Here is a 26,060-nt window from a genome sequence, read left to right as displayed (position 1 = left end):
GAAAAACAAGTGATGAGGGCATTTTACTCCATTCTCTTATCATGCAATCAGTAACTTTTGTTGCATACACCTTTGTACATAGTCACTGTATGTCATTGTCACTTGAGGACAAGTGAGTTGTTCTCTTTTTGCTTGAGGACAAGCAAAACTGTAAATTTGGGGGAGTTGTTAGTCGGTGAAAACGACTAACTTTTGTGTATAAAACTTGTGTAAATTGTATCAAACTCTTCCAAATTATGGTTATTTTGTAGTGTTATAAGTATTTTCTGTTAAGTATAGGTAATAAATACTTAGTACTTCCATTTTGTGTGTTTAATAATCATTTTCTCTCAATTTCAGGTTAATTAGGCAAGCTTTGAAAAGTGTTGTTTTTCACTTTCTCGCTAAGCCAATCTGCTAGCTTAGCGAGCGTCCGCTAAGCGCAAGGGAGACTCTGGAAGAAGATGAGCTATACAGGTTCGCTAAGCACACCGTTTCATTTCATCCTCTAAGTGAGAAAGGCGCGCTAAGCCAAAAATCACTAATGTGTGCTAAGCGGTCCATAAGTGCGCTAAGCGCACGAGCACAAACAAGGCCACCTATTTAAGCCTGAAATCAGATTTTAGAGGGAGAGTTTGGACTGGGATTCAAAGCTTTGCATGTCTAGGGTTTCTAGAGAGAGAAAGGTCCAAGTTCCAGAGAGTTTTGAGAGATTTTGCTATGAGAAGATCTGCAAAGACCAGAGCTTGAAGTAGGAGTTGGTTTGAAAGCTTGAGATGAGTTTGTGAGTGATTGTGAGATCCTAGAGGTGAAGGAGACATCCTCACCACTTGTATTTTTGCAATCTTTCATCCTCAGTACAATTATATATTTCTCTTGCTCATAAGAAAATATATTAAATTTCTTACATATGTCATGTTTTTGAAATTTAATTATTCTTTTATAAGTTATGATATTTTAAGTTGCTCCGTTAAAAAAGAAATCTTGGGTCTACCCTTGATGGGGGCTATAGGTGCCTTTCAATTTGGTGGAGTTTAGTGATGTGGATGAGTTTATTCAGATGTCAACAAAATCCACCCTAATTCTAAACCTATATTTACTTTAAAACCCAAATCTCAAGTTGTGATTTTGTTCTAATTTGCATGTCCAATCTTGATATGTTTATGTGCTGATTTTTTTGCAACTCACATCATTTTTGCTACCATAACACTGCTGATATAGTTGTGATTCATATATGAAATTTTGGAGTTTTTCTAGTTAAGTATGGTGTTTGTTGTGCGTTAGTTTAAATTCAGGCTTTTTTCTTATGTATGGTGTGTTTTTTGTTTCATATTTATTTTCATGATTTCTTTGTGTGTTTGTGTTCTTCATTTTGAGGGGACTTCACCTTTATATGATAAAGGGGAAACACTATTGTGTAACAAATTCTGACAGTAAAAAATCATTTAATACCTCTCGTTCAAGTAATTTTTGGCAATTTTGAATCACTAAAAAATAAACCAATAAACCACCATAGAGCATAATAAAATAATGGGTAAATAGTCACGTTTGTCTCTCAATATGTAATTCACTGACAAACGCATCCCTCTCGTCTTTCATGGACTAATTTGTCAGTGGAGTGAGAAGACGAAAAGTCAAGAAAATATTATATGACAAATATGTTCCTATATTGACAATTAGAGATGGTCACATTGATAATCATTTCAGTAACAAATTTGTCCATGTGTGCCACGTAAGATATTTTATTAATAGTGACAGATGAAAGTTAATGGTCGAATATATTTGTTGCACTTTTTACACTTTCGAGGACTAAATTTTGTATTTTTTTATCTTTGTCGCACTTTTTACCCTTTCGAGGACTAAATTTTATATTTTTATCATTCAGGAACGCATTTATTGGTAAATTACACATTTAGGGGTTAAAGTGACTATTTACCCTAAAGTGATACTAAAACTAATGTCATCATTTAATGGTGATATTTGATGCATGGACTAAAAACATTAATAAGACAAAAGTTTAAAGATCAAGACAATTCAAAATGTTTTGTTTTGTTTTTCTTTACTTTAAATAGTGCAAAATGTTGTTTAGACTAAAATTATAAATTTGAAAAAAGTTTAATGTCTGATCGAGATGGTTTTTAATTGTAAATTTTTAAATTTTAAAAATTGATAAAAATTAGTTTTTTTTTCTTTCTAATTTTTAGTTCCAAAATAAATTAGTTTTTTTATCCTATTAAAATTAGTTTAATAGTGTGTTTGGATGGTGTTAGTTGTGCCATTGATGATGGTAATGGTAGTAATAGTGATGACGATAACGGTGTTGACACTAGTAGTGTTAGTAGTAGTGTTGATGGTGATAATATTAGTAGCAATGATAAGAACAATGGTAATGATGACAATGTTAATGACGATGATAATGATGGTGCATGTGAAAGTAATAACAATGTTAGTGATGATAATAATAATAGTGACAACATTGATAAGAGTGATAACAACGACCATAATAGTAATTGTGATATTAGTGATAGTTGTGGTGATAACGATAATAATTGTGGTAACAACAACGATATTATGAATTACTATAATTGAAGATAATAAATAGATATTTTTTTAAAAATTAAAATCCAAATTCATCATTATTCTTTTTATTTATTCAGAAAGTGAATGCAAAAGTGTTTTAAAATCGAGTTATGAGTTTTATTTTTAAAATTGGATTTGAAAATAAAAAATCAACAAACTTGCGACCACCTCAAATGAAACCTGAAATTTACATAATAAATATTATTCTAATATAAGTAATATTCAAATTAATAAACATATATAAAAGTATAAATTTTAGTCTAAATAATATTATAAATAAAATTCATACTAATAAATAAGTATTTTTGAATATATAAATTATACTTTATATTTGTAATGTATAATTTAAATTATAATATAAAATAATGTTTAACTACTGATATTTTTCAAAAAGCTATTAGTATTTATTTAATTTAGAGATAAAATAAATTAAATTTCAGCTAAAATTATTCATTATAAATTTGAAAAATATATTTTATATATTAAATTGATTAATTAAGGGAGTCTAAATTAATGGGTTGAGTAGGATGCACGAGTGTTGTAGGGTCTGATATCGTGTTGAATTCTTATGAATAAAAAAATATTTTATTAATAATATTATATATATGTTAAAAATATTTAATTATTTTTATAAATTTTAATTATCTAAAATAAATATTTACCGGGCTACAAACACATTTTCTAAAATCTAAACTATTAAAAAATTAACGAATAAACTCCTTGGCTCACTCGTGTGGTACGGTGGTTTCCCACACCAACAGTGGCGCAAACAAACGAGACCTCAAAAACAAAAACTCACAAACCCATCATCTCTCGCATTCGAAATTTCATCTCTCAACAAAACCCACCGTTTTCTGCGAAAATCAAACCCACACTCACCACTCTCCAATCTCCCATTCTCCCCTCTTTCTCCAACTCAGCGCAACCGTCACGATTGCGCCCAAAATCTCGATCTTCACTGCGGTAATTTCATCTTTGATTCGTTTTTTTCTTCTCTCTCCCTTAATTTCATGCCTGTGTTGCGTTGGGTTTCGTTTTAACGCTACTACGTTTCACCGATTTGATTGCCGTTTTCTTCGAGTGTTATTGGGTGTGGTAAAACAACGTTTGTTTCTCGCGTTGAACCCTAGTGCTTGCTAATTCGTGTTATTGTTGCTGCTGCTGTGCAGAGGCGTGTTTTGTGAGCACGGAATACGAATATGGATCACCAAGAGGATGAAAGTAACAGCAAACAAGACGATGAGGTTGCAATCATTCACCTTTTATGTGCTACTTTGTTTGAAATATGATATATATATATATATATATATATATATATATATATATATATATATATATAACTTGCATCAGTGGCTTAGGTTTTTTTGACTATATGCTACCTATGTTGGTTGAGTAGTTTTCTTTTCTTTCTATGGAAATTCAGCTAAGAATTAAGTAGTTTTGAGAAGGGTAACTGTATAGATTGTTTGCCTATTTTGTGTGGATATGTGGTTTGTATTGTCCTTTGCTTTCAATGGTGAATGAAACATTGTGTAATGGAAGTTCCTGGGTAGATTTTTCGTTGCAAGCAGACTTATTTGAGGCCTAACTTGTCTAATCTTTACACAGGAAGCTGTTGCTCGCCTTGAGGAAATAAAAAAATCCATTGAGGCGAAGCTGGCTTTACGGCAAAGCAATTTGAATCCAGAAAGGCCTGGTTAGTTAATGTTCCTTTTGATTTGAATAATAATATATGTGCTAAATATTTCTGTGCAGCTGATAGGAATGGATAAAATTCTTCAAATTACCTGATCTCAGGATTGATCCCTAGACATAATATTAGGTCTTATACCTTCTTTATAACAAAAGAAAAATAAACTGACCCTGCAAGATGAATAAAGTTTTACTTTCGTAAATAAAAGTTCTTTCTTGTTGCATGATGTTTTAAACTTGATTGGAAACATGCGCAAGACTGATGTTTGCGGTCAGAGTGATCTTGGTTTCATGTTATTAATATAACACGATTCATAGCTTTTAGAACATCATAAAATTATGAATTACACTTAATGTCATATAACCCTTAAAAGATCCTTCAAAAGTCAAAACGTCATTGTGTGAGCCTTTTTTTTTTCCTTTGATTTTCTCCAAACTAGTTTGACCTGTTCTTCATTTGATTTTACTGATTTTGCTCTAATTTTTTGCATAGCCTGTTTTCTAGGTTAAATGGACCGTGCACTTGACAAATTCATTAGTTTTCTAGTCAAATTGGCTAGTTCAGTCTATTTGCAATTGGTGGTTCCTTAGGAGATTTTCATGTGGGATTAATTTATTATTCAATGTGTGTTTGGTTGAGCGTTGATAGAAGTAATTTTGATTGGAATTGATTTTGGTTAAAATTGATTTTGAATTATTGTGATTTATGTTTGGATGTTTTTATCATAAAAGCAAGTTAGGAGTAAAGCTCAACATAATTTTTTTTATCCAACGCATAAGCTACTCAAAGTTGCTTCAACTCATAATCAATTATGAACTCAGAATCAATTCTAGGCTCTTTTTTGATGTGAAACCAAACATGTGAAAGTTTATCTAAAATCAATTTTGGACAAGGAATCAATTCTCCAAAGTGTTACCAAACACGCACTCAGAGTCAAGACTCTGTGGTTGTAGCTGGAACTTCATTGCTACCTGTTGCTTTAATCTATGTGGTTGTTATATCAAGGTTTAAAATATGCTTTAGATTGTGACACTTGAGGATGTTTCAGTATGAAGTAGAGAGACTGGGTAATTAGTAATATTTTTCCTGGTGAGAAGAAGGGTGATTGACAATTGAAATTTGTAACTCTTCCCTCCCCTCTTTCTTTGTTATAACCATTAGTGACAAAGAAACCTTAATCTAAATGGTCTCTTAAAGTTTGACCTTGAATTGAGATCACTGTTGTATAATCCATGTTTTGCATCCCACATAAAATTGGAAAAAAAGGTTTGGTTGTTGTTTTAACCCCATAGAGCATGTGTTTGTCTGTTTTCTCTTGTATGTGTATTGTATTGTTTCAATATTTGTTGCATTAATAATAATACAATCTGCTCTTACATGCAGACTCAGGATTTTTAAGGACATTGGATTCTAGCATTAAGCGCAACACTGCTGTTATTAAGAAACTGAAGCAGATTAATGAAGAACAGCGTGAAGCTCTGATGGACGAGTTGCGAAGTGTCAACTTAAGCAAATTTGTCAGTGAAGCCGTGGCTGCTATATGTGATGCCAAGCTTAGAAGTTCTGATATACAAGCTGCAGTTCAGGTATGGGCTTTGCAGTCCCCCTGGTTTCTACACATTTGAAGCTGTTTCTATATTTTATATGATGTTACCTTAAATACTTGACCCCTGATATGCGGCCATCATTTGCTTCTTTTTGGAAAGATCTGTTCTTTGCTTCATCAAAGGTACAAGGACTTTGCACCAAGCCTGGTTCAAGGGCTTCTGAAAGTCTTCTCTCCTGGAAAACCTGGTGATGAATCAGATACAGACAGAAATTTGAAGGCAATGAAGAAGCGCAGCTCTCTAAAGCTTCTACTGGAACTCTTTTTTGTTGGAGTTATTGAAGATGGTGGCATTTTTATCAATATCATAAAAGATCTTACCAGTGGGGAACAGCTAAAAGATCGGGATGCTGCACAAACAAGTTTGACCCTTCTTTCGAGTTTTGCTCGCCAAGGGAGAATTTTTCTTGGACTTTCTGTTAGTGGGCCGGAAATTCATGAAGAGGTATTTCTTTCATTAATCTTCATTAGAATATTCTCATGCTTTCTATTATTAATTTTTGTCCATTTTTCCATTTTAGCTTTTCATTGACTGTCATAATCTATAGTCATTTTTCATCATGATGGCAAGTTTAACTTCATCTTTTGTTTGTATTTATATATTATATTATTTTGTATCAAGGCTTGTTCTCTGTTGCTGGCTGCGTTTTATATGTTCCTGTACTGACATTCTGATACAGTTTTTTAAAGGCCTTAACATCACAGCAGATCAGAAGAAAGTTTTACGGAAAGCATGCTATTCCTTTTATGATGCTGCAGCTGAATTACTTCAGTCTGAGCATTCTGTAAGAGTTTCTGCCTTTGTAGACACACAAACACTAATATATATTTTGTCTTCACCTCTGTTCGGGTCTCTTAATTCCATCAAATCTTGCACACCAATTGTTTGCCCTTTGTGATTATTGATCAATTTTGTTTCTTGACAGTCACTTCGCTTAATGGAGCATGAAAATTCTAAGATTTTGAATGCAAAAGGAGAGCTCAGTGATGAAAATATTGCTTCATATGAAAAGCTTCGTAAATCCTATGACCATTTGTACCGTAACATCTCATCGTGAGTTGTTTTGTTTACTTTTGACTATTTCATTACCTGTTTACTGAATCTGTTCTTGGTGTATATTGGCTTAATATATTCTTGAAATACTATGAACCCCAGTTTAATGTTTACATGTGTAGCTGCACATGCATATATTGATCCATTACTAGCATGTATGTATATGCTAAAAGGTTTGATCTAACAAGAGACACTCGGTCAAGCAAATTTGAGGCAAATATGGATATGATTTTTTGCTGGTTAGGATAGTTCGTGAGATCTCTGTTTTTTGGAAACATAAAATGCTTTCAGGTTCCTCTGTTCCTATATATTAAGATCTTGTTGTGTCTGAGATGAGCTGCACCCTCCAGCTAACAAGGATGTGTTTCTTTGCTGCTTATCTCTCTTTACCTGGTACCCCAAATTGATTTAAAAAAAGAATTTGTTATGTCTTTGTATGATAGCTCTGCTTCATTACCCATTAAATTTAGATTTTTCTTAAATTCAGTCTGCCACTCTCTTCTGTCTAAAGGGGATTAAAAGTCAAATCATTCGAGTTGAATATTGCTTTGATGTCAATAATTATTCCCTTTAATTCTTCTATCCTGTAATTATGATTGTCGTGTTACAGATTAGCAGAAGCACTTGATATGCAGCCTCCTGTAATGCCAGAGGATGGCCACACAACTAGGGTTACCAGTGGTGAGGACGGTATTTCTTCTGCTTCTGGTAAAGATTCTTCTGTTGTTGAACCCATATGGGATGATGAAGATGCAAGGACTTTCTATGAATGTTTACCTGATCTTAGGTTTGTATTTCTACAAAACATTGCTGTAGCAAATATATTCATCCATTAGTCCTTGATTGCCGTATTGTTTCTTGTTTAAAGTTTTGATGTAAACACATCAATGGTTTAAATTTTTTCTTTAGTTGCTATACCAGTCTTTTACTTTACATGGAACTTTATCCTGCATATTTTTCTCCAGAGCTTTTGTTCCTGCTGTGCTTTTGGGAGAAACAGAGCCTAAAAGCAGTGAACAATCTGCGAAGAATCAAGACCAAACAACTGTAAGAACTCATATTGGTTAAAGTTTTTTTTTTTTCTCTTAAAAAAATTATTTCAGGATCTTCTGATTTTTAGTTCTTCATGCTTATTTAAATGCTTCCTGTCAACTAATCAGAGTTAGGTAACATCTAACTGTATCCAATTCTTATAACCTTAGGTCTTTCTATCTCTTCTGGGATCACTCATGATGCTTTGAAACCATTCTAGTTCTTTAAATACTTGATGGTATTATTCTCTGTTTTCTTATGGTAGTGTGACTTGGTTTACTTTCAATATTTTAGCTGTTTAGTCATTCTTTAAATACTTGATGATACTATTATCCATTATCCATTGAGCCTCTAACTAGCAGTCTAAGCATTTAAGAATGTTGACCCTTGACAAGAACACCATCCATTCTGTATATAGTCTGGAATGGGCGATTCTTTCAACTACTTTGTAGGCAGCAGCATTGATAGTTGATACATACTCTTGTTGACATGTCATAAAATGCATATAATTTACTTATTGTTTCATATTTCTTGTATCTTGTTGTCCTTGTATTGGAGCATATCTTATTGTCTTCATTCTTGTAATAAAATACTTTTTCTATTAAGAGACCTTCAGCAACTTTAGTCACTACGCCATATAGTTATGTGAGAATATTTTTATTCATACAACCATCCTGTTGGTGTTTTTTTTTTTCTCTTTACCAAGCCTTCTGCAACTATTTTACTGACTTCAAGATATATGATTTGATTATCAAGGAAATATTACCTGAATCAGACAAAGGTCAACAGACCACCCATGAAAGTGGAGAGGTCTCTACAGAGTCTAGTGCTTTGCCAGAGGCAGAAAGCACAGAAAGAGTGAAGGATAAGGAGGAAAAAGACAAGTCTAAAGAATTGGACAGAGAGAAGGAAAAAGAAAAAGAAAATGACAAAAAGGGAGAAAATGAAAAAGACAAACTCAGAAGTGTTGAAGGGACAAATTTGGATGCTCTACTGCAGAGGCTTCCGGGTTGTGTGAGCCGGGACCTTATTGATCAATTGACTGTGAGGATATCTTATTGTGTTCTATACTTATTCTTAGATTGCATTGTTATTTTTGTTGTCATTATTTATTATTATTGCCTTTTTGTTGAACTGTTGGACAAAATATTAGGTGGAGTTCTGTTATCTAAATTCAAAATCAAGTCGGAAAAAGCTTGTGAGGGCTTTGTTCAATGTACCAAGGACATCTCTGGAATTGTTACCATATTATTCACGCATGGTTGCCACTCTCTCAACTTGTATGAAGGATGTCTCGTCCATTCTTTTGCAGATGTTGGAGGAGGAATTCAACTTCTTAATAAATAAAAAGGTTAATTTTTCATAATTTTGTATTGACATCGTTTTTTATTATCTGCTTTAAATTCAGCTAATTACATTTGTTATCTGGTTTTTGAAATGTGTTTACAGGATCAGATGAACATTGAGACAAAGATAAGGAACATCAGGTTCATTGGAGAACTTTGCAAGTTCAAAATTTCCCCTCCTGGCCTAGTCTTCAGTTGTTTGAAGGTACAAGAGATTAATAATTGAATTATAAATGAAGGCTAAATCCTTCCAATTATAATTACAATTTTTTATTGTTGCAACTTATGTTTTGGAGCCATTCCTATATTTTCGATAGGGTTCAGTTTCACCATGACCATACATAGTGTTTTTAAAACTTCTGTTACTTTCTTTTTTTTCTTTGGATACCGAAATCTTAAGTATTGATAAGTTATATTCAAGTATGAAATATACTTTGTTAACCTCCATTTTTTCTGACTTTTAGATACTATATATTTTTGTGGATTGAATTCCCTTTGCCACCATAGTATTTCCTTGTATGACAATTAAAATATGTTTTCATAGTTCTTAGGTGCAAAGACTCCTTTATTCTTTATAATTTCACAAATTGAAAGATTCATTCTAAGTTCGAAATGTAAAATTGTCAAGGAAATTTGCCTCATTTGATGAGATATGACCTACTTTATTTGTCTTCCATAAGTTTTCCCTTTTGTTTACATTTAATTTATAGATTTCGGGGGGGGGGGGGGGGGGGGGGGGGGTGGCTATTACGATGATGGTAATGATATTCATTCTCCAAAGTAGAAAATTCTAGGGTTGTCCCAAACCAACCTTTTGAGACAGAGCACCAAACCAACCTTTTGACAAAAAAATCTTGCTCAATGTACAGGTATTATTTTTTTTTTCACTTTGTCCACTGTCACTTTGATATAAACCTTAGGAGAATCACTTTGTAAAATCTAGTCATTGTGGTAAGTAATGTTGTCAAAATTGAGATCTTACCTAGGAACGGGAATAAAGTGAAAAATTGTAAATTGTGGGATCATAACATGGATTGCTAGATCTCACCAAAATGCAAATTAAATTAATGTTTATATATGCATAGAAATAACACAAGAAAAATAACCTCTAAATCACAATATTTAACTAAAATTGTATTGAAAATTCATAATCATAAGGCCATGTGCAACTCATAATAAGTCACATAGCATAAGTTTTTAATACACAGCTAAAGGCCTAAAACATAAGAAAATAGTCCAAAACTAGCACCACTAACTGTTTAGTATTTCTTGGCACTTTAGGACCTCCATTCAAAGCAACTTCACTGTTGGACCCAATACTTGCACTGCCACCACACCCACTAGCACCAGTACCAACACCTATTTTTGTTACAACAAACCAAAATAGAGCAAAAGCAAACCAACAAAGGGGGAGAAACTGAAGAAGAGGTCAGAGGTTGAGGCAAGGGCTTGAACACAAGTTTGAACCAATGGCTGCAAACTAGTTTGTGATGGGAAAGATGGAAAGAAAGGTGCAAAGGAGAGTCAATGTTTTTTTTTGGAAGGCAAAGATAATTTATATTATAGAATAAAAAGTACCAGAGGTACTACATAGTACAAAAAAAGGGGGTCCTGAAAAGCCAGGAGATACAGCACCCTACACAATTGAATACCCTACTAACAGAAGCTTTAACTAAAAGCTATAGACATATTTGAAGACCAACAATAATAAGGAATCTGGAAGTTCCTTTCCCAACCCCTCAGCCAGGTCCATAATAGGAACAAAGTGCTATCTGTCAGCCTAGTGATATCAAAAGTTTGATTCTGGAAAATGATATCATTTCTGAGCCTCCAAATTGAACTTGTAGCTGCTATCCACCACATTGTCCTTCTTGTGTTAGAAACCTTTGATGCTGCTGAGGAATAGTGCTGGAGAAAATTATCCATTGGCCTGCAGTGAAACACCTTGTCTTCCTTTACCCAAGATAGGAATTCCCACCATAAAGGCATAGTTTTGTCACAAGTGAAAAACAAGTGGGATGCAGTTTCAGGTTGACTATGGCAGAAGGGACATAGATCATTATCCACCTGAGGGTCAATGTGGTCTCTGAGGGTTGTGTATGCAACAACACTAGGGTAATCAAAAGAGGGAAAAAGGGTCTTTTGAAGTCACAGAAAGAGGGAACAGGGCTCTTTTTGAAGTTGGGTTACAGGACCGGAACCAAAAAAATTGTGGGTCCAGAGCTTAGAAGAAATACTGCAATCCCTTGATTACAAGATCTTACCTGGCAATCCTAAGCAATCCTCCAAATTTGTGATCTAAGGCAGGATCAAGAATGGAATTATGGAGAAAAATCGTAAGATTATCGAATCTAATGATCTTACTCACAAATTTGACAACACTGGTGGCAAGAGTGCCCTAGGCCATATAAATTTTCATCAAAATTCCATTCATCCGATTTGGCTTGTATCTTGCATTCTTGCTATTGGATCCTAACTGTTGGGAGTCTCAAGTGTGAGTGAAATTCCATGTTGTATATAAGTGGACAATTGGAATAATAATAATTGGCAAGACTCATAAACCTAATTCTTTAAGGTTTTGGGTTGGATGTAGTGTTCATTTCACTTTTGCAGTTCTCACTTGGTTTGTTGATGCAGATCCCTCTAGTGTTTAAGGCTCCCGTTGTGTCCCAAGAACACTAAAATTCCACCATGCTCCATAGTCCTGGTGCCCACGTAGGCAGGCTTTGCAGCATCTTTTTGACTAGTCCCAGGGTATACACACGTGCTGCTCATTTGTAAATGAAAGGCTTGGTGGAAAGATCTGATACCAATTGATGAACCTCAGGATAATTCCAGCATAAAAGCTGACTATTGTAGTGGGAGAGCCCAATGCCACATAAACCAAAGCCCAATCAAAATTCTATATTTTTTATGTTAAACTCAAGTTCCATACCTTGCAATTGAATTCCAGCATTCGCATTTCTTGAATCTGGAACAAGGCTACCATCCACTGTTCCAGCTTGATTTTCTCAAAGCTAGAACCCAGCTCTGCTCCAATTTCTTTATGACACATCTGCACCTTTTGGTGATTGCAACTATATGAAACAATTTGAGAAGTTAGCATCTTGACTGTTTACACATTGAAACGTAAATTTCTTCTGCCAACTTGTTTATATCATCACTTCAAAATTTTTTCCCAAGACTGGTGTTCTAGGTCTTTGTATAAAGGAAATGGAAGTGGACCTCCCTATTTCAGAACTTATTGTCTTATCCTATATGTTAATTTCTTTCAGAAATCCCTTTTTCTGACTTTAATGTCTCCAAGAACATTCTGGTTCCTCTATTTCAACTTGCCCTTGAAAATTCTTGATTCTCATTAACTTTGACTCTTTTAGTATTCTCTCCCATCAACTCTTTTCCCTAATATCTTCGACAAAAGAAGAAAATAAATGGTAACTCAAACTGCGCTTAATGTTTTAGGATTAATATATTATAAAAAAGTGATCTGAGACTTGCTGTAGTAACCTCTCTTGAATAAGATTTGGAAACATAGCCTTCCAAGTGCTGGGGAAAAATCTGTACAATCTGGAGTATAGGAGTATACTTACTCGGTCTACTTATCTTTTTGTTTTTAACTGATCTGTAAAGGCTAAACTACAGTTAGTAGTTAGTCTATAGTCAGTTAGTTAATCTGTTAGGACAGCTGTGTGACAGCTATCACTAACTAACTCAGGTCAGTTGACAGTTACAGTTGTGTAACTGTATATATATACTGAGGTGTAACTAATTTCTCCTTGGGTTGAATAATATCCCACTTCACCTCAATTCTGTTTGTGATATTTTCTCTCTTTCTCTCTCTGAGATTTCTATATGGAGGAAACAACTAATCTGTATCCTCATAATTGACAAAGTCAAACAGGGTATAACCAAATGATCTTGAATCAATTAGTTGGTTTAAATATCTTTTTAGTCCTTGCAATTTAGCACTTTTTTGCTTTTCATCCTTGCAAAAATATTTTTTTGTTTTTAGTCCTTCCAAATTATGTTTGTTTGATTTTTAGTCCTTAAAGCACTTTAGTTAACGCTTTGAACAGTTAAAAAAAAGTTTTAGCTATAAGGACGAAAAACAAAACAAACTTAATTTGCAAGGACTAAAAACAAAAAATTGATTTTACAAGGACGAAAAGCACAAACAGCTCTCAATTATAAGGATTAAAAAGGTATTTAAGCCTAATTAGTTTTATATTTCCCCCTTACTTGCTTCAAGTCTAAATCCACTTGCATCCTTGCACTATTTGTTGAGAGATGTAAAGAGAATGAGGTTATGTAACCTTGATATTTTCATATAGTATATTCAATCCTTGATTGATGTTTTGTTGTCCTTCCAGGCCTGTTTAGATGATTTTACACACCACAACATTGATGTAGCTTGCAATCTTCTTGAAACATGTGGCCGTTTTCTGTATCGGTCTCCAGAAACTACTATACGTATGGCTAACATGTTGGAGATACTGATGCGGTTGAAAAATGTAAAAAACTTGGATCCGAGACATAGCACTTTGGTGGAGAATGCATACTACCTTTGCAAGCCACCAGAAAGATCTGCACGAGTAGCTAAAGTTCGTCCTCCATTGCATCAGGTGAGATTTTTATTTTGATTTCTTTTTCCTTCTCAGTTTCTCTAATAACTTTCATAAACTCAGTTAATATTTTAATTGGTGTCTTTATTGCAGTATATCAGAAAATTACTTTTCTCTGATCTTGATAAGTCTACCATTGAGCATGTGCTGAGGCAACTCCGTAAGTTACCTTGGAATGAATGTGAACCATATCTTTTGAAATGCTTCATGAAGGTCTACAAAGGAAAATATGGTCAGATCCACCTGATTGCATCTCTTGCTGCTGGATTAAGTCGCTATCATGATGAGTTTGCTGTAGCTATCGTTGATGAGGTAGTTATGTTTGATATATTACTCTTGATTTGTGATCTCTTCTTGTACAGTAAAATGATGTGTAGTTTGAGCAGTGCCTACTTGTTTGCATGTAAACTTGGTCAGACTAAACAAGTGTTGCCTCTCGATTGGAATCTGCACACTTATTTAACATGTTAAAACCAAATTGCTTTCATTTGTTTAATATTGGAAGTTTTAAGTTTACTATTTCAAGTTCTAGAATCAACAGTAGTTCTGAGGGAGAAGGAGAGTTTTTCTGGCGAATCTTTTATAAACATTTACTCTACAAACAGTTTTGAGATTTTGGGGTGAAATTGGGATTTTAGAATATGATTTTCAGGTACTGGAGGAGATTAGAGTTGGGCTGGAGTTAAATGACTATGGGATGCAGCAAAGACGCATTGCTTACATGCGATTCTTGGGGGAGCTTTACAACTATGAGCATGTAGACTCATCTGTTATTTTTGAGACACTATATCTCATTCTCATCTATGGCCATGGGACACAAGAGGTATTGATTTTACACTGGTTACTTGTTTTTAAGAGAAGGAATTAAGCTTTTGCATTCTTCTGTATTGCTAAAACCTGAAAGTATGTTTCTTTAAAACTAGGCGGCCACTATATGTACCAGAATTTCTATATTTCGTTTAAATTTTTCACACGCCTTCCTTTCTACAATCAGTATGAAAACATGTTTCCCCTTTCTTTCATTTTTGAATCACTTGAACGAACTTCTAATACCTGCTCTACTTTTGGAAGACCTTGTGTTATATCACCCGATCTCAATTTTTCATAGATAAATGTAACTAGTATATCTTCTTCAGAAAGTTTCCCCATAATGGCCATGAACTGTTGCTCCAGTTTTTTTTTATCATTATTAAAATTCCTTGCCCATTTAAGTATTTCTTTATTGTCTGGACATGACTTACGAGATGGTGAAAATAAATGTAACACCAAGGTACAATAAGGGAAGGATGAGATATGCTTCAATTTAGAAAGGATTTGAGGATACAATATTGTTGGTTTCATTAGAATTTCATTTAGCCTTTTGCTATCTGCTATGTAAATGTAAGATATATTTTATTTATATTGTCTTCACTATTCAACTATCAACAACCATAGGTTGAAGGTACCAGTTAGCTCTGCTGGTAAAATCCTTTGCAGTTGATTGCAGGGACATGTTATCAAATCCTGCCTTCACCCATTCCTCTCCATGTTGTGCATGAATGAAAAACCTTTTAGTGCCTGAAATCTAAAGTATATTTCAGATCAATTATATATGGACAAAATAAAAATTATCAATTAAAGCTTATTCCTTTCGCTGGGGTTGGCTACATGGATGAGTTGATCCCTTTGATCTCTATCAAAAGCCAAAAGTTTCAACAAAACATTTAGATCAATGTCTTTCTTAGATGTTTCTTGTCTCATGGAGTTTTTTTCAATCCTCTTCTACCCTTTTTGTCAGACTCTCTTACATTTAGTTCACTTTCTCATTAGATTTTTGGTCTGTCTCACATGTCTAGATCTAGACCATCTTAGGCTTATTTTTGTTTTCATCTTATTCTCATTAGTTGCTAATCCAACTTAGATGCAGTCATTCTTAATCTTGTCCACTCATCCTCATCAACATTGTTATTTGGGTTGCACATAATTTTTGCTTCCCACTATTCACTTTCATCTTTTGTTAACCCTCCATGCATTTTTTAATTAGTTGTGTCCATCATACATAACCTTTATTGTTCATATATATGTAATATGAATTACTTTTTTCTTTAGTTCCATCCCTGGTACTTCTCATGGTATTTATTGTAGGCCTTTACTTGATAGATGAATGAGTGGTTCTGCTTTTTTTTTTTTTGGCATGTTCCTTTCAAACCATGAAATAAGTATATATATCCTCCGGTATGGTTGATTTGGTATAAAACCAAAATAGGTTTCTTGTCTTATTCCACTGTTAAATTACTTCTTCCCGTAGTTTTGTAGTGTGGCTCATGAGCTTGATCCCTTCATAATTTCTACAACTTTGTATGTCATTTACACTTTTTGTAGGTATCAAACTGCTTCTCCTCCTTCATTATACAGCATTTTCGTAGATCTTATCATCAAATTGAACAACATACTAAGCGTAATTGTACACTCCCCCCTAATCACCCTTAAACTTAAATGGGTATACTATTTGGTTTGTTATCATTATTCGTCTAGTACTTCCTTTACCTCTTTTTGTTTAACACATTGTTATTACGAAAAAATAAGCAGTAAACAGATTACATAATTTTGTTGTGTAGCTTGAATATAGACATGCTTGAATATTTTAATTTTTCCATTAATTTACTTATTTTGTATGTGAGAGCCTTCTCGTGACATTATGGAATTCATTCATTAATCTTGTCAGCAAGATGTACTGGATCCACCTGAAGATTGTTTTCGCATAAGGTTGATCATTACTCTGCTTGAAACTTGTGGGCATTACTTTGATCGTGGCTCTTCTAAGAGGAAACTTGATCGATTCCTAATACACTTCCAGAGGTATATTTTAAGCAAAGGGGCACTGCCTCTGGACATCGAATTTGACTTACAGGTGAGTCAGGCAGCCTTTATTTGACTGTATTTCATTATGAGGGTATGGTTAATATGTTGATTCATGTGTTTATTGATTTGGTTTTGCTATCCTAGTATTATGTTTACTTCAGTATTAATGTTGGGCTACTAATGCTGTAGACATGGGATTGCTTTTGAGTGTCCTTTATATTCCATATTTTATGTCTTTGCTCTTTTGGATTGCAGCTTACATAACATTTGGATATTTAGAATTTTGATGTGCAGAGAGATTTAGTAGCTTTACGCATTCTAGCTTCTTTCTTGAACTTTATTGTTATTCTGGTTTTACACTTAGGAAGATAACCTATCGTTCTTTATTCTTGTTTGGTTGAAGATATTTTGGCTTTTCTTGTTTATTCTTGCTTTTAGTAGTTACTAATGCCATCTGAGTGACCTTATCACTATGGAATATTTTTAGATGGCGGAATTAAGTATCAGTGTAAAATAGGATTTGTTTATATGACTAACATGTTGTATTGTATCTTCCAATTTGACAATTTCCAGTAATAGAATAAGGTTACATATGGGGTGATGTTTGGAATGAAAATAGAATTTGCATGTTATGGCCACCTGAGAAAACATGGTAATTTTATAGAAATTTAGAATGCTAGATGCCAAAAATTTACCCCGCCCTATACCTAGCCCTCTCCATATTCTACTGCCCATGGACTCAAGTATTTCTTTTAGAATTGTTTATTAGGCAGACTGACAGTAGATCTTAAAAACTGTCCCACTAACTAAAAGGTGGCGTTCTCAAGTCAACCTTTTCCCTGCAGTAAAATCATTTTAAGTTAATTTTTCATTATATATATATGTGTGTGTGTGTGTCTTCGTTGTCTTGCATTTGCTATTTTTGGCTAATTATAAGCTGTGTGCAGGATCTGTTTGTGGACTTGCGTCCCAATATGGTTCGTCACAATTCTATTGAGGAAGTGAATGCAGCTCTCGTAGAACTCGAGGAACATGATCGAATTGTTTTTGCTGATAAGGCCAGTAGTGAAAAACATTCTGACACTGAGAAGTCTTTAAGTAGGACCACTTCCACTACTACAGTGGTTGGCAATGGACAAAGCATTGATAATGGTATGGAAGAAAATGGAGTGCAAGATGATAATGACAGTGAGACTGATTCAGGGAGTGACACAATTGATGTTGAGGGACATGATGATGAAGAGTTGGATGAGGAGAATCATGATGATGGGTGTGAAACTGAGGATGATGACGACGACGACGATGATGGGCCTGGACCTGCTTCTGACGAGGAGGATGAAGTCCATGTGAGACAAAAAATGACCCAGGTGGACCCTCTGGAAGAAGCCAATTTTGATCAGGAGCTCAAGGCTGTAGTACAGGCAAGGGTTTGCATAATTTATTATACTTGCTCCTGCTACATTTCTGCAAAATTTGATGTTTCCTTGTGAGTTTTGATTTATTTTGAGAAAAATATTTCCTGGGAATCATACTGCTATGCTGATATGGTAAGAAAAAAAAGAAAAGCAAATTTCCTCTAATCTAATACCATCTGAATTAAATAGATTGGGGGCAATTCACACTTTATATCACTATTATTTGGAGACCTTTTTTTTTTCCAAATATATTCTGTCTTCTCTCTTTTCCATCCAAACCCTAAATTTAACAATATTTGGTAATTTAAGATTTGACTTTGGAAAGAAAAAACATTATCTTGCTGTAAGTCATGTCTAGCTGTATTTCTAACAATTTCAAAGTTCTTGTTTCGTAAATTTTGCAGGAGAGTATGGAACAGCGAAGGCAGGAGCTACGAGGTCGTCCTACATTGAACATGATGATTCCAATGAATGTATTTGAGGGATCTGCCAAGGATCACCATGGGAGGGGAGTTGGTGGGGAAAGTGGTGATGAGCCCCTGGATGAGGATACTGGAGGAAACAAAGAGGTTCAGGTGAGAGTTCTTGTGAAGCGTGGAAACAAGCAGCAAACAAAGCAGATGTTCATCCCACGGAATTCCTCACTGGTGCAGAGTACAAAACAGAAAGAAGCAGCAGAGCTTCAAGAGAAAGAAGACATCAAGAGGCTTGTCTTGGAGTATAATGACAGAGAAGAAGAGGAGCTTAATGGATTAGGGACCCAGGCAACAAACTGGATGCAGAGTGTAGGTTACAAGGGTGGTGGCCGTGGCAGCAGTTTGGAAGGAAACAGTGGCAGGGGTAGTGGATCAAGACATCGGCATCATAATTATTCTGGCAGTGGAATCTATTACAGTAGAAGAAAGTGAATGGTACTTGAGTGAATACTGAAGGCAGATATTTGTTGCCTTCTGCTTCCCCTCAGCAAGGCAGATATTTGTTTGCCACACTACCACACTACCACACTTTGCTGTTCAAAAAATTCATGGCAAAGGCAAGTCTAATAGCTTATCTTGTTGGTAAGTGGTGGTTTCGAACATAGAGTGTTGGAGATGCTGGCAGGGGTTATAGAGTGGTGTACACACCACTTTGGTTTCCTGATCTTAAGCTGACATGCAGGATGTAAGATTGTGGGTTGCCTGCATACATGTAGCAAATGTAGTCCTGTAATTTATATCACGGCTTCGGAGCTTCCTGTATAGCTATCTGTATGGAGCTAAAATCACAATGTTTGGTTTTGGTGGTGTCAAGTTAGCCAAAGGTTGGATTATATAACGTGAAGAAAGAATAGGCAAAAAAATGTCTTGATGCTTTGTTAACATATCAAAAACCCTGTCAAACATCAGTGTAAGAATCGATCTCTATTGTTTACAAGTTTGTATTGCCAATCATCATCATTACATTCTAGTTCAATGAGTAATTCTTGTATGGGCATTGGTTTGATCCCAGACTGCTCAATTGGAGATCTAGCTGAAGATTGTACCATAGTTTGCCATTGGGAATGTGTTAAGCTTTTTCTTGTAGAAACTCCTTAGATGTGATGGGGTTTGGTACACCATGAATATTTATTATGCGTGAAAGCATAGATGATGCAAGGGGTATTCATGAGTTGGTTTGGTTTAGATTTAGTGATTTACGTAATATAAATCCAAATGAATCATATGTAATTGGGTTAGTTTTGTTTTGTTTGGGTTATCAGATTTAAGCTTAAAGGTAAATTATATTTTTTAACTTTTTAAATTAATTTTTCTGTTACAAAGTAAAAAGGTTCTTTAATGATTTTAGATAATAAATTAAATTATATATACATATGATATTATTACTCATTAATATGTAACATTTTTTACAGCTATAAGTTTTACGCAGCTCATTAATCTTTGTTTGAAATGTGACAAAATAGTTAGATAATAATTAATAAACATAACTTTAGATACTTTTAATCACAATTGTGGATAGTTTGCCTAGCAAAAGATTTTAAAACCATTTTTTTCTCACCTTGTTGGGTAATTGTTAAATGTTAAAGGATTTATTGAAGTTTATACCCATAATTTGTTTTTATTTATAGAGTCATGGGCCCATTTGACAATTCATATTCGGGAATTGCTTTGTGCATCTATTTTTTTTTCTTGTGCGTCCAGTAATTTTTTCAAATTCCAAAAATGTCCCTTGCTAACTTCTTCCTTTTGCCTTCTTCACGCACCATTCATTCTGTTGCTTTCTTCTTAGACATTCATTCTGTTGCTTTCTTCTTTGATCTAGTTTTATACTAATTTGCAATTCGTGTAAAATTTACAGATTGATAATCCGTAATCTTTATAAAAGTTACGGAATGATAATTCGTAAGTTTTATATAACTTACAGATTAACAATTCATATGATTGTTACGGATTGACAATCTGGATATTTCTTATGCATTAAAGATTGTTAATTCGTAAGGTTTATATAAATTGACAATTCGTATAATTTTTATGGATTGTCAATCCGTAAAAAACATGTGGATTGTCAATTTGTATGGTTTTTACAGATTGTTAATCTGTAAGGACCTTTCGTTTTTAATTTTTTTAAAAAAATTATTTTATTATTTTTTAATATAATTAGTTTTATTATTTAAAATATTTTTAAATAGATATAGTTTCATAATTTATATTTTTTAGTTTTTATAATTTGAAAGTGATATTTATTTTAAAATAATTTAGACTTATTTTATTTTAGTCGTTTTATTTTAAAATTGTTTTTTAGTCCTTATAATTTTATGAGTTAGAATTAATTACAAAAGTATTAGCAGGAAGTAATTTATCGTAATATAATTTGTAATAAAAAAGAATTGATATTTATAACTAATTTGTAGGTAATTATTTGTGTATTTTGTTTTGTAGCAAAGGTAAGTCCCTAAAAGAGTTGATATTTTTTTTTTGTAGCTAGTACTCGATGAGTATTCAAACATTTATAATATTTGTGTAAATATTATTAAGTTAACTACTTTATGGAAGTCAAAAAATAATTATATTGTGTCATATATTAGTTTATGCAAGTCTAAGTTTTAATATATATGGTTATAATTTTTAATGTATTATATTATTAAATGCAATAAAAAAATTAAAAAATTGTGTGATAGTATATGTATGGTGTCGTTAGGGGTCGTTTGTTTATCATTGAATTTTTTTCAATATTTTGTTAAAATGGACGAAGATCAGTGGATGTATGACAATACAATGTTTGAAGAAATTGATATGAATGAAGAAAATGAAGAGAAACCTGGTGTGAATGAAGAGAATGGAGAGGAATCTAGTGTGCATCAACATGTTGATTATTTTAATGCCTTCAATACTTCTTAAGTATTAATATGATTTTTTTTAAAGTAAGTAAATGAATGTTCCTTGACGACTAAACATGTATTATCCATATTGTAGGTGTTTGCTACCCGTGATGATGTTTTGCATTGGGCTTGATCTATTGTGTATGATATTGGTTTTGGTGGTAATTATGAGGTCAGACACATGTACTGAAATTAGAGGAAGGACCTCATTTATTTTAATAGGTTGTGAAAGGAATGGAAAATATAGAGTCAGGAAGAAATATTTAGTACGAACAATTACTGACAATAGAAAATGTGGGTGTCCTTTTAAGCTGCAAGCGAAACTAGTGGTGGGAGGTGAAGGATGGATGATGAAGTTAATATGTGGGAGTCATAATCATGTATTGGCTAAGTCATTAGTTGGACATCCATATGTTGATCGATTGACTAAGGATGAGAAGATTATTATTGTTGATATGACAAAGTCAATGGTCAAACCAAGAAATATTCTTCTAACATTGAAGGAGCACAATGCCAACAGTTATACAACAATGTGATATATCCTGCAAGTTGCCTGGTGGATTTCTTTGACGCATCATTCAAATTGTCATACACATGGACTAGTGCAACTGCTCCCTATGAATAGCTTCCAGATTAGCTTAGGTCACGAAATGCGTCCAAGAATAACACATGCACATGTGTGACACTCTTATTAGCAAATAGTGTGCAATCAAGTATATGCAACAGATATGCTCAAGCTGCTACGGTCCACTGTCTTGCGTCACATTTGCTGCGATAAATGTCTCGCAGCCAAACTAGTCGAACATATGCCCCATGACATTGAAATGTCTCATCTTTTGCTTCTTGTGTACTAACTTCAAGCAACTAAACTAACAAGTTTGCGACTTGGTCTACATGAAGAGTATCAAAGGTATGGAAGACGCCTGTAATGGCCAGATGTAGCAACGATGCCACATCATCGAGGGTGATAGCAACCTCTCCAATCGAAAGATGGAAACTACTAGTTTCCTTGTGCCATCTTTCCACAAAAGCAAATATACGTCCTTTATCACCGGTGTCTAAGAAACATGAAATCAAATGACTTAATCCTATGGCGGCCACTATTTCTTCAATCTTTGGACTAGGCCTTTCAAATTTATGTACCTTCCTTCCATGAGAGGACAATGTCAACTCAGGATGTTCCTGAAAAAAAAATATTAATCACTTCAAGTTAAATGAAAAATAGTTATGAAAATATTATATAATTCAAGAAATAAGTACCTCTTCTACCCAAGCTGTGGTTGTCACATGATGAACATATTCTGTCAAAACTGATGTATCATGGGACCCGTCTGGAAAACCCTGGGCATCAGCACGTGCATCATCAGTAACTCTCTCTTGAGGCTGGTCATGAATCTCGTCAACTACATGAACCACATGCTCAACATTTTTAGTAACAGGTGCAACTGCTTGTTGTTTATGTGCAGATGTTGTCGGCCTTCGACACTGAGGGGCTTCATCCACATCACCACTAACTTGGGTCCCTAAGACTTTTCCAATAACTCTACTTAAAGCCCAACGCAATCCTCTGGTTCTAACCATAATATGCACATTTAAACATTAGTAACAATTAATGTTATCATTCAAATAATAGTTGACTTTCATAAACTAACTAACAAATTGACTAATAAATAAATTCAATTTAAAATATTGAATAAATTACATTTTAATAATTCATAAATAAATATTTAATTATTTTTTAATTAACTTTTTTAATACTTGTATATATTCATAATCTGCACATGTAAACATTAGTAACAATTAATGTCATCATTCAAATAATAGTTGACTTTCATATACTAACTAACAAATTGATTAATAAATAAATTTAATTTAAAATATTGAATAAATTACATTTTAATAATTCATAAATAAATATTTAATTATTCTTTAATTAATTTTTTTAATACTTTTATATATATTCATAAATGGATATAGATTTTTTTTAAAAAAAAATTATAGACTTCATGTCACTAATACTACTAAACTTAAAAATATGATCCAAATCTAAGTACAATTTTGTTTTTTTATTTCTAATAAATGACTATTTCATTTTTTTTACAAATTAGTATTTGAATACTTTTAAATATTTATAAAAAATGAAGAAATTTTAATTTTATACTTCTAAACATTATTTATATAAATATTTAATACTATTAGTGTAATAATATTTATATGACTAAATCAATAAAAAAATTTGTCATTTACAAATTTAGATTTTCTTGTTAAACTAATTTGTACAATATATACCTATAAAAATTGGAATTAATGATATTTAACAAATTTTTAAATAAATATTTTAAATATAAAATAATTAAATTTCTTATATTTTAAAAATAAATAAATAGCAATAATATTTATACATTCATTTTTAAATAAAAAAAATCATAAATTATTTATTAAAAAAACTTCAAAAAACAAATATAATCAATTAAATAAATACATATTAAAATATAAAAAAATATTTTTTTATTCAAAAAATATTATAACAACAAAAATATTAATTTATTTCTAATTAATAATAATTTATTCAATTATTATTTTATTAAATATTAAATTTTAAAAAATAAATAATTAATGGATTATACAGATTGACAATTCCTATGAATTATATGGACGGATTGACAATCCTTATAATCCATACAGATTGCTAATCCGTATGCATTATTCGGATTTCCATTCCTTATAATGTAGCAGCAAAGTCACATAGCATAAACTGAAACCAAAATACAGCAACAAAGGGACTCACAATGACGGCGACAGTGGCAGCGGGGAGTGACAACGACGACAAAGGCACCAACGATGGGGTGTTGACGGCACGACGTGAAGAAGCAAAAATGAAGAAAGAGTGCACCAACAGCGGGGTAGGGTGAGGGAGAGGAGAATATGGAGCTTTTAAATTTTTAAGTGAAGGATATTTTTGTCATTTAACTTAAATTGTTGGGTGCACAAGCAATTATGCTGGGTGCACGAAGCAATTGCCTTCATATACACTTCTATTTGATATTTGATGGGCTCGTGAAAGAATAATTTGAGCTCAACCAACAAACCTAAAATCATAAAATTATAAAAATTTCTGACTTCTAACGTAATGTAACACTTGCACTAGTGTAACATCCTTATTTATGCTTGTATATCTTTTACCTTGTTTGGATGAGGAATTTCAAAATTTCAGAAAATTTAAAATTTCAGAAATTTGAATTGCTTTTATTTTAATTTCTATCATTTTCAAATGCATAGTTTGGATAAATCAATTCAAATTTCTTAATATTTTTTGTTTGGATAAGGAAATTCTATTTAAACCCTAGCTGACATCGCCAAAAATCCTAGTTAATGTCGGCCAAAAAAACCTCAGCACACGTTGGCTAAAAATAGTCATGGTCGATGTTGACCATAAAAATCCTAGTTGATATTAGTTAAAATATCCTAGTCGACATTGGCCAAAAAATCCTAGCGAACATCGAAAAAAAAAACCCTTAACTAATGTTGGCTAAAAATAGTCATCGTCGATGTTGATAAAAAAAAATCCTAATTGATGTTAGTCGAAAAATCGTAGTCGATGTTGGCTAAAAATAGTCTTGTTGATGTCGTCTAAATAAATTCTAGTTTGTGCTGGAAAAAAACACTAATTGACGTTGGTAAAAATATCATAGTTAACATTAGCTAAAGATAGCTTTGGTCGACAATGTCTACTAAGAAATAGCTTTGACCGATGCCGGCTAAAAAAACCATAACCGACTTCAGCTAAAAAATAGATCTTGTCGATGTCAACTGGAAAAACCTAGCCAGTGTCAACCAAGAAAATCCTAGTCTATGTTGGTAAAAAAAATCCTAGCCAATGTCAATAAACAAAATCCTATCCAACGTCAATATAAAAACCCTAGTAGACATTGGCAAAAAAATCCTAACTAATGTCTACTGAAAAAACACTATCTAACATCGACCAAAAAAATTTAACCAGTGTTGACCAAAAAACAACCTTGATTGACATTTTTGAGAGAATTTGAAATCTGATTGTTTTAGTTAATCAAAATGATTCATAAAAATACCAAAATTTTAAATCACCTTCAAATATTCTATCCAAATAAGTTATTTTATAATGAATCATTTGAAATGAAATAAATTAGTAAAATAGTTAAAAATTAAGAAAAAATTATAATTTAAGTTGAGAATAATGTTTTTATAATAAAAATCATCTTTTTGGAATTGTTTTAAATTATTTGAAATTTTTGTACTAAATGACTAAAATGCACCTACCTAGTTGACGATATAGGTTAAACTAGTGTCATTTTTATACAAAACAATGGTAGAATAATTTTATAAGTTAAATTTTTAAGTGTTGGATAATTTGTTGAAATTGTTTTTTTAAATTTCAAATTATTTTGAATAAAATTAAGTGAAATTACAATTATAGCCTAATTAAATTGAAAGTAACAAAGATACTTGTCTGTGTGTGTAAGGGTCAAAAATAAAATACTTTTGGAGTATGACTGAATAA

General features: G+C 32.8%; 2 protein-coding genes across 2 annotated transcripts; both read left to right on the top strand.

Moving 5' to 3' along the window:
• The first annotated feature begins 1,661 nt into the window (after positions 1-1,661).
• On the top strand, positions 1,662-2,568 carry LOC114368171 (GATA zinc finger domain-containing protein 13-like). The gene is made up of 2 exons (XM_028325511.1): positions 1,662-1,711; positions 2,250-2,568. The coding sequence occupies exons 1-2, from the start codon at positions 1,662-1,664 to the stop codon at positions 2,566-2,568; spliced, it is 369 nt and encodes a 122-aa protein (XP_028181312.1).
• A 722-nt stretch (positions 2,569-3,290) lies between these two features.
• On the top strand, positions 3,291-19,829 carry LOC114367817 (regulator of nonsense transcripts UPF2-like). The gene is made up of 18 exons (XM_028325021.1): positions 3,291-3,522; positions 3,729-3,803; positions 4,168-4,255; positions 5,636-5,838; positions 5,959-6,303; positions 6,539-6,643; positions 6,785-6,912; positions 7,523-7,699; positions 7,878-7,959; positions 8,701-8,988; positions 9,098-9,295; positions 9,394-9,495; positions 13,661-13,912; positions 14,006-14,224; positions 14,565-14,735; positions 16,617-16,802; positions 17,701-18,174; positions 18,573-19,829. Exons 2-18 carry the CDS (start codon positions 3,759-3,761, stop codon positions 19,074-19,076), a joined length of 3,567 nt encoding a protein of 1,188 aa, XP_028180822.1. The 5' UTR covers positions 3,291-3,522; positions 3,729-3,758; the 3' UTR covers positions 19,077-19,829.
• The last annotated feature ends 6,231 nt before the right edge of the window (positions 19,830-26,060 follow it).

The sequence above is a fragment of the Glycine soja genome, chromosome 9 (genome assembly GCF_004193775.1).
Source record: "Glycine soja cultivar W05 chromosome 9, ASM419377v2, whole genome shotgun sequence".
Taxonomy (NCBI): Eukaryota; Viridiplantae; Streptophyta; class Magnoliopsida; order Fabales; family Fabaceae; genus Glycine; species Glycine soja.
This window is presented reverse-complemented; position numbering and strand designations above follow the sequence as displayed.